The sequence below is a fragment of the Morus notabilis genome, unplaced genomic scaffold, assembly GCF_000414095.1.
Source record: "Morus notabilis unplaced genomic scaffold, ASM41409v2 Scaffold87, whole genome shotgun sequence".
Classification (NCBI taxonomy): domain Eukaryota; kingdom Viridiplantae; phylum Streptophyta; class Magnoliopsida; order Rosales; family Moraceae; genus Morus; species Morus notabilis.
This window is the reverse complement of record NW_010366183.1, coordinates 191,250-203,629: the sequence shown is the minus strand read 5'-3', so window position 1 is coordinate 203,629 and position 12,380 is coordinate 191,250. Positions and strand designations below refer to the sequence as shown.

General features: G+C 31.1%; 1 protein-coding gene across 2 annotated transcripts in view; it reads left to right on the top strand.

Annotated features, from left to right (window-relative positions):
• The first annotated feature begins 8,248 nt into the window (after positions 1 to 8,248).
• Positions 8,249 to 12,380, top strand: part of LOC21405916 (ubiquitin carboxyl-terminal hydrolase MINDY-1) — a 5,596-nt gene continuing 1,464 nt past the window's right edge. The window contains exons 1-9 of one of the 2 annotated variants that reach the window (XM_024173297.1): positions 8,249 to 8,526; positions 9,258 to 9,376; positions 9,467 to 9,573; positions 9,661 to 9,748; positions 10,224 to 10,956; positions 11,071 to 11,301; positions 11,428 to 11,482; positions 11,590 to 11,671; positions 11,825 to 11,905. In XM_024173297.1, the coding sequence (XP_024029065.1) occupies positions 8,349 to 8,526; positions 9,258 to 9,376; positions 9,467 to 9,573; positions 9,661 to 9,748; positions 10,224 to 10,956; positions 11,071 to 11,301; positions 11,428 to 11,482; positions 11,590 to 11,671; positions 11,825 to 11,905 (1,674 nt within the window). In that variant the 5' untranslated portion in view covers positions 8,249 to 8,348. Of the gene's footprint in view, positions 8,527 to 9,257; positions 9,377 to 9,466; positions 9,574 to 9,660; positions 9,749 to 10,223; positions 11,302 to 11,427; positions 11,483 to 11,589; positions 11,672 to 11,824; positions 11,906 to 12,380 lie in introns of both variants that reach the window. The other variant, XM_024173296.1, reaches the window with a different exon arrangement.

The window sequence follows — 12,380 nt, the reverse complement described above, 5'->3', positions numbered from 1 at the left end:
ACTAGTAACCCTAGATGGATATATAAGTGGTAAATTATGATAGAAAAATCAGAAAGTCAAGCAAGTCAAGAACCTAATCTCTTTCTGTTTTTGGTAAATACTCGGGAAAAAAATAGACACCTCCCATAAAAAGAAATTCAGACGAATAAAAGCTAAAACATGTGAAGCCATTATTACTTCGTCCGATGCTAGAAAAATAAAAAATAAAAAAAGTTCAAATTTTTTTTTTCAAAAAAGTGATGTTTGATTTGGATGCACGAGAAATCGATGCTATGAGTCCACGTGATGACACGTGCTGGGGACAGACTGACAACCAGTGAGGCCGGTGACCGCTGGGGTAGCAGACAGTTGGGTGAGGTGAAAGACACCAAACATTCCTGTCGGTTGCCAGTTGTTTTAGGGGCCAAAGGTTGCAGGGAAATTTGGAGAACTCATTGGGCAATGTAAAAGAAGTTCCAACTATTGGGATTTTTATTTTTTATTTTTATATTTTTTTGGGTTTTATAAAAAAGGAAAGAAAAAAGAATTGGTTTGTCCGTACGAGGGATTGGAACACATCTGTGGATTCCGTACAATATAGTCAGTGCTGGCCCAATCACCTTCATTCACGTCACTGCTCGGAGTTATTCAATTGGACCCTGTCACGTGGCTCCGCCTTGTTTGGTGGGTTCTTTATAAAAAATAATAATAATGAAAATTAGGGAGAAGGATACATACATACAAGTTTTTTGGTACTTTTATTACCTCCTATGCAAAATATTTATTTAAAAACCGTTTTTTAACTTGTTTGGATAGATAATCTTAAAACATTTTTAATTTTTTAAAATTTTTTTAGAACAAGTCATATCTTTAATATTTATGAAAAAAGATTATAAAAAACTTCTTCATTTATATTTTTAACTTTTTATTTGTGAATAATAAATTAAATATCTCATTCATATTTTTTTATTACATTACTTTTTATAATAATTATTATTTTTGACTTTTTTTATCAAAATAGGTTTAAAGCTCTTCTTATCAAAAGTACTTTTTCAACTATTATCTAAACACTAATAAAAAAAGTCTCAATTTATGCTAATCTTTTTCTACTGCTTAAAAGTACAAACACAAGTTATCCTAAACAAGCTCTAAAAATGTGACTCTAATTAATGACATCAAATTATATTTGTGAGTCTATGATGAAAATAAGTAATCTTGACAAATATCTTTTGAGAGTGCATGAGTCAAGATTTTTACATTTTACTCTTAATTCATAATCTTTTTAGTTAAATAATTACACTAATAAAAGGATATTTATTAAGAATAAATGATAAATATCCAGACTCATACATTCTTAAAAGTAAATTTTCTATTTTTTTAAAAAAATTAGAGGATATATTTTACTAAATTTAAAGGCGAGAGGACCATTACCACAAATTACGAAAAAAGCCAAGAGGATAAAATGACAAAAACGTGAGGTGCATATAGGTGTTTCCATCACCAATTTAAAGAGGGTTACATTGTAGCGACTTATTAATTCAAGAGATTATTGTTATTTTATGTTCAGTTGTCACCAAATAGCGAAATTATTAGGATTACAGTGTCACAAACCTAAAAATAGTGTTTAGCAAAAAACACAACATAAATTTGAAGAAAATATAAAAAAAAATCTGAAGATTTAGAACTGAGCAAAAGTTGGTCGATCCTTTACCAAATAATTCTCCAAGAAATAAAAGGCTTGAGCAAAACAACTTATTTTTTAGTTTTCATTTACGCCCTCAGGCTCAAGTTAAAAGGGAATCTCATTTTGAAAATAATTAATGTTACACCCCAGTGTTCATATGCCTTGAGCGTTAAAGGTAAAATCGTCGATTGCAAAATACAATTTGATGATCAAAGTGAGACCACACCTATAGTTAAGAAGAATTTATTCACAACGGTAATTTTGTCCTATCTTTGTTGAAAAAAAAAGAAACAATAATTTAACTATTAGAAGATCTCTTTAGCTCGCATAATTAAGTTAACGGGCATATAAAAATTAGGGTTGTTCTTTTAGAGTGTAACTTGAGTGTAGTTTTTGAGTTAAATTTGAGTTATAACTTGAGTTGAAGTTGTAACTTGAACAAAGTTGAGTGAAGTTGAATAAAATTGAAGCTTAAAATAACGTTAACTTGAATAAAATTGAAACTTGAGTTGTTTTTTTTTTGAGTTTTTTGGACAAAAGAACATGCAATTTCCACTGGCTAAAGTGAGCTTACCCTTGCAATTCAAAGCCAACAAGTGAACTTGACTCGTTTGGAATTGATTTTAAATTGTTTTAAAAACATTTATGCACGTCTTTTAAGATACGGAAATGAAAATGATTTGCAAACTGTGTTTGTCTAGTAAATATTTTGGAAACGAAAATAAAAATAAAAAAACAGTGAGAATGATTTTTGTGAATGAATTACAAAATGGTTGAAAATTATTTTCTATTTTCTGTTTTCATTTTCTAGTACTTATCAATAATATTATAATATATTAGTTAATACTATAACTAAACATGATTTCACTTTTTTATTATACTTAAAATAATCTCTTAAAAAACTAACTAAACGTAATTTCAAAATCGCTTATAAAATTATTCTCAAAATAATTTCATTTTTACTTTTATACTCAAAATAAAATCATTTTGAAAATGTCTTTTTGGTTTCTCTTCCGATATTCTGCTACAGGCAGTATGAACATGCATATGGACGTTTCATACTCTACTGTTCATCAATTTAATGCTTTGAGATCTATTACTATCTGAAGTCCTTCGCCTTTATCCGTAGTGTTGTTTGTATGTATGTATATGTGTATGTATATATATAGTACCACGCACTATTATGTTATGTTATTGGAGAAATAAAAGAGGAAAACGGGAAGAGAAGAAACTTGTGGTGAATAACAATTTTAAGTTTTAGGGTCGTTTAGTTCGTTGATTTGAATTTTTAATTTGAATTGAGATGTGATTTTATGTGAGAGCTTTATACTGTAGTAAAAAAGTAATTTTTTTACTATAACAAAACTCAAATTTTAAATTTGAATCGGTAAAATAAACGGGACCTTAGTCTTAATTTTGTGTTTTCGAATGAATAAATTTAATATTATTTTATTTATTTTTCCTTTGTGATGTTACATGAACGTGGATAGCAGAGTGAAAAGGATTGGAAGAAGGGACCACAATGGTTGCTCTCTTCGCTCTTATTCAAAAGCTTTGGCGTGCTATGAAAAACACTTAACTATTTTCCACTACTACATGTTTCACCTTATCGAAAAGAGACGAAAGTTTTTAATCAAATCCCATAATGAGTTTGTCTGCAAACTTCAACTTGAGATTTTTTCTTTTTTCAAGCGAAAAACAAAAATCACAAATTTATTTCTTAGCATACTTTTTTTTTTTTTTTGGATATATTGCATGAAAAAAAAAAGATTTTAATACATGTTTAATTACTTATTTTTCAATAAAAAAGAAAAGCTTTTAGTTTATGAATTTAGAATCATGATTCAGAATCATTCTCAATTTACGTGTATTTTTTATGAAAAAAAATACTGTATCGAGTCATGAATCATGATCCGAATCATGACATAAATTTACCAACCAAACGCACTCTTTATTAATTGACTAAGAAACAAAGAAGAAAAGGTTGTGATAATTGGAGGAAGATATTTAGCCACGAGAACTTATTTATTTTATTTTTATAATAGAATATATACAGTCATGATAACATTTTCAACCCTTGCACGTCTTCCTTTTCGTTTCAAATTATTTTATTATTCTCGTTATATTATTAATAAAATTCAGTAGATGGGAGAAAAAGTGCACTTTTTCAACGACTTTACTGGGTATCCACTAAGGTTGGCATTGCCTTATTTAGTAGCTAGCTATATATGGTACAATATCCCTGTTTCTCTGTTTGAACCTAGCTAGCATTTATGGACCAATAAACAAGAAAAGAATATATGTCCTATAATGTTATAATATTAAAGAATATGTATAATCAACCCACTTTCATAATGAGAATTAGAAAAATTTGCTAACCATTTAATCTGTATTAATTGATGGGAAAGTTTTTATGTACAAGATACCCTCTGACAATGCATGATGTCATTCTCAATAATAATAATTATTATTATTATAATAGTGCATGACAAGGTGGAGTGACGTGTATATTTACCTAAATATCATCAAGGTAAAAACCAAAAAAAAAAAAAAAAAAAAAATCAAAATTGAGAAATGCAAGCAACTAACAAGACAGTTGTGATTCAAATTTCCACGTGCCTTTATGATTCTGTGATCCATTTTTTTTGTTTTGCCTTTTTTGTGGTCCTCCTTTAAGATTAAAGTAATGTTACTCTTTTGTTCACATCCAATCAATATTCTTGTGAACCAGTTATTTAATATTGGTTTATACACAGTTTCTTTTGTGGTCCCTCATAACCACTCCTTTTTTTTATTAGTGGACCGACGTGAACTTTATTTATCTATTTTTCGATTGATTGATGTTGGACTTGATGAAAATGTATTTGTTTCTATTAATTCGTTTGGGTATCATTGCATTTTTATAATACCTAAAAAAAAAACGTTTAGTTTATGTATTTAAAATTATAATTTAAAATTATTTTTATTTTACGTGTATTTTATATAAAAAAATACTGTAAAAAATCATGAATTATAATTTAAAATAAAAGATGAATATAGAAAATAAACGTCTCCTTAAAATATAAGATATATTTACATATTTCTAGCAAAAAAAAAAAATGGCACATATATCAATGAAGACCGGCACAAACATGAAAAAAAGAAAACCACCATTTCTTGCACCAAAGCTCCTTTATTCAGGAAAAATAAATTAGGGTACTTTTACTAGAGAACATCTCTGTCGAAATTGATATTTTTGAAGGTCGGTGGAGTAAAAAAAAAATACAAAACAGCAACACATTGATGAATATGTAATGATATAAAACAACGCAGTACTAATATGGTATTTATTTCATTCTCTCATAAAAATACTTCTAAAAAAGAACAAATATTATGTCAATTCAAAGTTTGAAATAAATAAAAAAATAGTTACAGTAATTTTAAAAAAAAAAATTTATGTGGTGAGATTAAAAGGTTATTCTTTCTAGTGTTACATACTCATAAATTGCTCAGATTTTCATCAAATCTTGTTAAATTTAATACTTTTAATTGTAATATATTGTAACATAATATGATAGTATTAAGTAATATAATTTCAGTAAGGTACTTTGTTTCAATATATATGCTACACGGAATCCTTCTAATTTCCTAATTCTTTAACTACTGAAATTTTAGAAGATAAACATAACTAACACAAGCCCTTTAGTTTTATTTATTTTGGGATGCCTATTTTTGCACTATAAGTATCTGACAGGATTTATTCCCCTTTTTCTGTTGCTGGAAATTGGAGTTCAGGAAATGAGTTATAAATAATTTATAGGCTAGATCAGTTTTTTCTCCAAATAAAATTATTGAACTTACCCTTAGAGTGTCCGAGTGTGAAATTTTATCCTTTACTTTTAAGTAATATCATTTTTAGTCAAATAATTATATTAATAAAAGAATATTTAAAAGTAAAGAGTAAAAATCTAAACTCATACACCTTAAAATATATTTGTAGTCTTTCTCCTGTGCTTTTTTTTTCCTTAAGAAAATTGGCAAACTCATTTTTTAAATTTATTGTTCTAAAAATTTTACCTTTTACTCTTAATTATACATTTTTTAACTAATATAATTCTTTTAACTGTATATTAATCAAATGTAAGATATAAAAATAACACCTATGCATTATAGGAGGTATTTTTTCCTTGCCGAATAACGATCACTCTACCCGATGGCCCAAGCAGACCAACTAGAAGCCCAGCTAGGAAATCCAGTAAGCCCAGCCGATGAATAAGGCTTTTAAGCTTTTCGTCTTGGCCTCTTAGCATGTTGTTCTCATTCTCTCTTGTTTCTACACGCGGGCGATAATGGAGTTTTCAATTCTCATGATTATGGCGTGGCAGTCAACCTCTTCGGCCCAAATGGTTAGTGGATCGTGATTTGTTGGACTTGGGCCAGAGATTTGAACTTGACATTATTATGAAGCGACCTGTGAAATTACCTACAACTGTAGGTTGATTGTAACTTCATTGAGGGACTTTCTGGGGAAAAAGATGGAAATATGTCAAGATTTGAGATAAATTAAAATTAATAGATCAATAGTTTATATAAGTTAATAAATAGGCTAAATTACTGTTTTTGTCCATAACTTGTCTAGTTATGAACCATAACTTGACAAGTTATTGTCCATAATTCACGATTTTTGTTCATAACTTGTCTGGCTATAAACCATAACTTGACAAGTTTGTCCATAACTTATCTGATTATGAACCATAACTTGACAAATTATAACCTATTAATTTCTATGACTAAAAATTAGCCTATATACTTTCTTAAACTTTTTATATTGGCATATTTTCGGACTTTTTTCTATCGCTTTTTTAGTAGGATCATCCCAACTTAATAACACAACGTTTATTTTATGTGATAAAATGATTTAATTGCTGAAATTATACAACAATAACTTTGATAACTGAACTAATGTTGTTAAAATAAATATCTACACACCTCAAGCTTTACATTACATATTACATATCACATGTGTATCACTCAAAAGATGTTTTTTATTTTTATTTTTTTTAATGACACCGAATGACATAAACTTAACATTTATATTACTCAATTCACCATAAAATCTTGATAGAGTATTACAAATATCCTAACAATTTTTTTTTTCTTCTCGACAAATATGACCGGACATCTTTAGAGAGTATTTAATAGAATCGTTTTGACATTATATTAGAATATGTTTTCTCAAATAAATAAGAATGACATATTCAAAATTGTAAGATTCTTATTCCATAATGTTATCCCATAAAAAAAGACGAAGGGAAATGAAAACAGCCTAAGAAAATAACCTGTTTTTGCATAAAAGAGTGAGGTATTAAAGAAAGAACAAATTACAGTAAAAAACTCTCAGAAAATGTCACATCTAACTTTTTTTGTTACAGTGAAAAGCTCTTAAAAAATGTCACATATCAGTTCGAATTGAAAACTTGAATCCGCGAAGTGAATGAAGCCTAAATCTCAACTTTGTGCCAACTTTTGAGTCGTTGACATTGCTCTAAGTGCATTGTTTATATTTTGGTATTTTAAATGAGAAAGAATGGCCTCTTTTACGTTACTAGTAGATGATATTATGCAAAATAGTATACTAACGTCCCTCAAATTAATTACAAAAAAAGAAAAGCATACTAACACACTACAATTTATAAAAAAAAAAAAAAAAAAAAAAAACAAGTATTCTTACCCTTTTTTTTTTTTTTTAAGTTACCTACTTAACCCAACAATAATGATTTAGACATAGTTTCATAGAGGACAATTGATATGTGTCCATTTACTCAATGTCATGAATATGTAAACAACCACTCTTCTTAAAGTTTAATTATCAATTGATTTGGAGGATTAGGCTATTAATTACATTCGGCAATTGTTTTTGTTACGTATATATATATATATATGAAATTGAATGTTTGAAGTTTATTGACATTATCATTTCAACCAATTCAGGTTTAACTACAGAAGGGCTCAATAAGAATACCCTTTCAAAAAAAGGATTATTTTGTTGATTACTCAGATTAATAAATAGCAAGAACGTGGTTTGTTCTTGAAAGATAAAATTTATGTTTTTTCTCTGAAAAAAGAAAAAAAGAAAAAATATTTATGCTATAACTAGTGAAGGGCATATGTCTTTTAGATAAAATTAGATTCCCTATATGTTATGTTTTGATGGAAATAGGATCATGCATGTTTCCTAACTTGCGATTTAAAAGAAAAAAAAAATGATCCTTCACGTGTTCAAACACAAGTCATTTTTTTGCTAAATAAAAAAACACAAGTCATTATCCAATCTTACATCAAACTTGGAAAGAAAAATAGAAACAAAAAGGAAAAAAAAAAAAAAAGGCTCCGAATCCTTTTTTTCTTCTTCTGCTCAACATAATTCTCTTGTAATAAATCCTTTTTAGAAAAGGAAAAATTATTTTCCAATAAATCACAAAAAGCACAAAGTCCTAAAAAAAAAAAAAAACGGTAGAGAGGAAAAAAAAAAAAAAAATTTATTCACATTGGCGTTTCCTTCGCACGAAATGAGGGAAATTAACCAACCTATTTAACGCTCTAACATCCCGCACTTTACTTCTCTCTCTCTCTCTCTAAAAAAATAAACGAAAGAAAAGGTGGTGGTGGTGCTGATCAAAGCTCGCGATTTCCCTACCAATCTCCCATGGCGTCTTCGTCGGAAGAACAGAGGCACGAACAGCAGCAAGAACCGCCGTCTCCTCCGTCGCCGCTGCCGGCGGTGAAGGAGTGCGTCCACAAGACCAAGCTAATCCAGTTCCTGGGCCGAACGACGCCTATCGTCCTCCAAAACGACAATGGCCCTTGCCCGCTCCTCGCTATATGTAATCTTTCCTCTCTCTCTTTCTCGCTATTGCTAGGGTTTCGGTTTATCGTTTTCGTTTCGTTTCGCGTTCGGTTCGCTTAGGTTTCCGCCGGCGTTGTAGGAGATTGAGGAATTGGAGCTTTCGCGACTTTTAGGTTTTGTTTCGCGTCCACAAGAGTGGAGAAATGGTTCAATTTAGGCGTTGTAATTGGATTGGTGGTGATTGAAATGGAAGATTCGGAATCTTGTTCTTTCTTGTCAACAGAAAGTTTCATATAGTGATTTGGAGTCGTTGATTACGCGAGGAATTCTTTCATTTGTAGTCTTTCGCCGCAATTCGATAGATTCAAATATTGCCTGGTGGCGTTTTTAATCCGTTTGAATTTAGAAAACTCTTCTATTCGTTTTTTTTTAAATTTTCTTTTGGTGCTTTCTTTTTTACGTTGATTTTGTATTATGAAAGTAATACCGAGAAAGCTGAAACTTTTTTGAATTTGAGAAAGTTAAAACTAACATAGAAGACTAATTTCCTGGCTACTAAGTCAAATGTGCTTTGTTTTCTTATGAAAGGAGACTCTACTGCATATTAGACTTTGTTGTCTATTTCTGTATCATGGTGTGCTGGATTGGGGGTTGTGATTCTGTTTTGATATATTTATGTAGGTTTAATATTGATTGGGTCTTTTTAGCAATTTGTTATTGGGAAAGCAATCATCTTGTTTTAATGCTCTGCATTTGGTGTCCGTACAGGTAATGTTCTTCTGCTCAGGAACAACTTGAATTTGAGCCCGGATACAACTGAAGTTTCTCAGGAGAAATTACTTTCTCTTGTTGCCGAACGACTAATTGATTCAAATAGTGATTTCAATGTAGTAACTTGATCTTTTTGTCACCTTGGGGTCTCAATTTTCTCTAGCTGTTTATGTAAGTTAACTATTTTCACTGTTATCTTGTTCTAGAATAAGGATGAAGGTTATGTTGAGAATCAACAGCAGAACATTTCCGATGCCATTGATCTGCTCCCCCGACTTGCAACTGGGATCGATGTAAATATAAAATTCAGGAGGTTATATATGTTTCCGTTTTTTAATTTATCACTACTTGTAATTGGCTATTTCCTAGTTCTAATTGAGCTTTATGCGATGGTTTGCAGAATAGATGATTTCGAGTTTACTCCAGAATGTGCTATTTTTGATTTGTTGGACATTCCACTGTATCATGGTTGGATAGTTGATCCCGAGGTTTGCTCTTTTATTTCTCAAAAGTAGTTCTAAGAACGTATTCTATAACTGAATTGATGCTTGTGGATAATAAACTGCATACTTTTGGAGGTCAATAATTCCCTCTTTTCAGTTATATTTCTGGTCTATATTATGGTTTTTTTATTTTATTTATTTTTTATTTTATTTTTATATGAACAAGAACATCCAACGGATATTTTGTTTTCTAGTGCCAATATTTAGTATATAAAGTTATTTTGTTATTAATTCGCATATGTGTGCTTTTTAAGGGGCAGTTATCTGATATTGAAAAGTGCATTTAAGTATAAGTATGCCTTTTGATTACCCATTACTTACTTTCCCGTTCTCTGACTTTTTTTTTTCTTTTTCTTTATCCCTTTTAAATTCCACTTTTAGTGTATTGAATGTGCTGGTTTTTTTTTTTTTACTTTATGGTCTTTTGGTTTGATAAGTTCACATTATGTATCTTTACCAGGACAAGGAACCTGCCAATGCAATCGGATCAAAGTCCTATAATGCTCTTGTGGAGGAGCTTGTTGCATTGGACACACAAGATGAGCATCAATATAGGAATGTATCTGAAGAAGATTGTGTTGATTTTGCTGCTGCAACAACTGCAACTTTAGGCGTCCCTTCTCCAAGCCTTTCAAAAGCTAGATCTTTTGATGATTCTCCACATTTGGACTTTGAGCACCAAAATGCAAGAAAAGGAGACCTTGAAGAAGAAACAGAGTTGTTGAGAGCTTTGAAGTTGTCTGAGGCTGAATGGCCTTCTTCATTAGGTGATCCCATTGTAGCTGATATAAATAAACGGCCGGAGCTTATCAGTTCAGATGAGAGTCCATATCCCAAAAAGGTTTTCCCCGTAGGTCCTGTAGATACGTCAGAGAAGTATACTTTAGAAAATAGTAATTTCCATAAGCCAGACTTATCCACATCAGATGATTGCAATGCCTCCAGGAGTGGTAGTAATGATGTGATGCTTTTTCAAAGTACTCCAGAAAAAGGAAAATATTCTTCGCCAAAGGCTAATGAAGGAAATAATCTCGATCTACCAAATTATGTGGAATCAGATGGGCATGCTCCTGGCATTGATTCGGTTCAGAAAAGCAGTATTGATGCGCTGGTCCAGGTAGAAAGTTATGTTTCTCTTTCTTCCGGGAGAAGCACTGCATCTCTAGAGGGGCCCTTTGAAGATATTTCACGAGGCAATGAAAAAATTGATATTCTGTCCAATTCTACGGTTGATGTTCATGAGTTTTCAGATAAGAAAAATGAGTGTGACTCATCAGAATTATCATGTTTATTGGCGCCAAATGCAGATTTGCATTCAGATTCTTCCAGTGGCCGGCATGTTGATACATCAGAAGCTTTGACGTCAAGTGTTGATGGAAGTGAACCGATATATGAAGGGGAGGAATGTATTTTGGATTCAGGGACTACAGTTTTTGAAGACCGAGAACCAGTGTATGAAGGTGAAGTGGTTCTTGCTAACCAAGCTGACAAAAGCACCTTAGAGTCAAGGCCTAAGGATGCAATTACTCCTCAAGCAGGTTAGCAAATCTTGCTGTTGAATAAGAGGTGTTTGAAGATTGATTACCTCGTCCAATTGGCTCTTCTTCTTTTTTTTTTGGAATAGTTTTATTCTGAACAAGTTTCTCTCTTTTGATTGGCTTTAGGGGAACTGATCAGGAACTTTCTGAAGTACAATGCTAGTCAATTGACTTTCACTGGGTATTTGGACTGACAGCTTTTCTTATTCTCAATTTCTTTCTTAATTTATCTCGTTCTGTGCTGGGTACGATGAAGTCTGCTTCTCATTATTTTTCTTGATTTTGCAGCCTTTTCTGCTTACTAGAAGGTCTTAAAGAACGGGAGCTGTGTGTTTTTTTCCGTAATAATCACTTCAGCACCATGTTTAAGGTCTCACTTTATTGCACTTTTCTTATGCATAATTGTTGACATTGCTTCTATTCCTCTTTTGAACAAGCCTTTTTCAAAAGCTTTTGTTTTCTGTTTTCCATGAATATATATTGCGAAGTATCAAGTATTAACCGTCTTTCAACTCATTTACAGTTCAATGGTGAACTTTTTCTTTTGGCTACGGACCAAGGTTACATTAATCAGACTGATTTGGTATGGGAAAAGCTAAATGAGGTAAATTTTGTCTGCATCTACCCTTCCTCGTGTGAATGGTTGTCGTTGATCCAATTTCTATATCTCAGTCATCAATCCACTTTCTGTCTAGAACCAGAATTGCTTAAACATGTACTTATTATTTGGAAAAATGTTGAAACATGAACCTACTTGGTTTTTTCCTTAAAAAGTGTTTCTTAATGGGTTATTCATGAAAACAACCTGCCTTAGTGATTGATATTATTATTTAAAAAAGAGGGGTTACTTGTTTGATGCAGTTATTGAGAAAAGTCTTTGCTTTCTTATTTATTGAGGAAAAAACAAATGTTCTTGTACTGCTTGACCTATGGCGATGAGCCCTAAGTGTTTTGTATTATTCAGAAGTTGTTTGCGGCATTTATTTGACGTGAGAGGAAAAGTCCTTGGTTTCTTATTTCTCATGAAACAAATGTTCTTGTACTGCTTGGGCTACACCAACAATAAACACCCCCGCCCC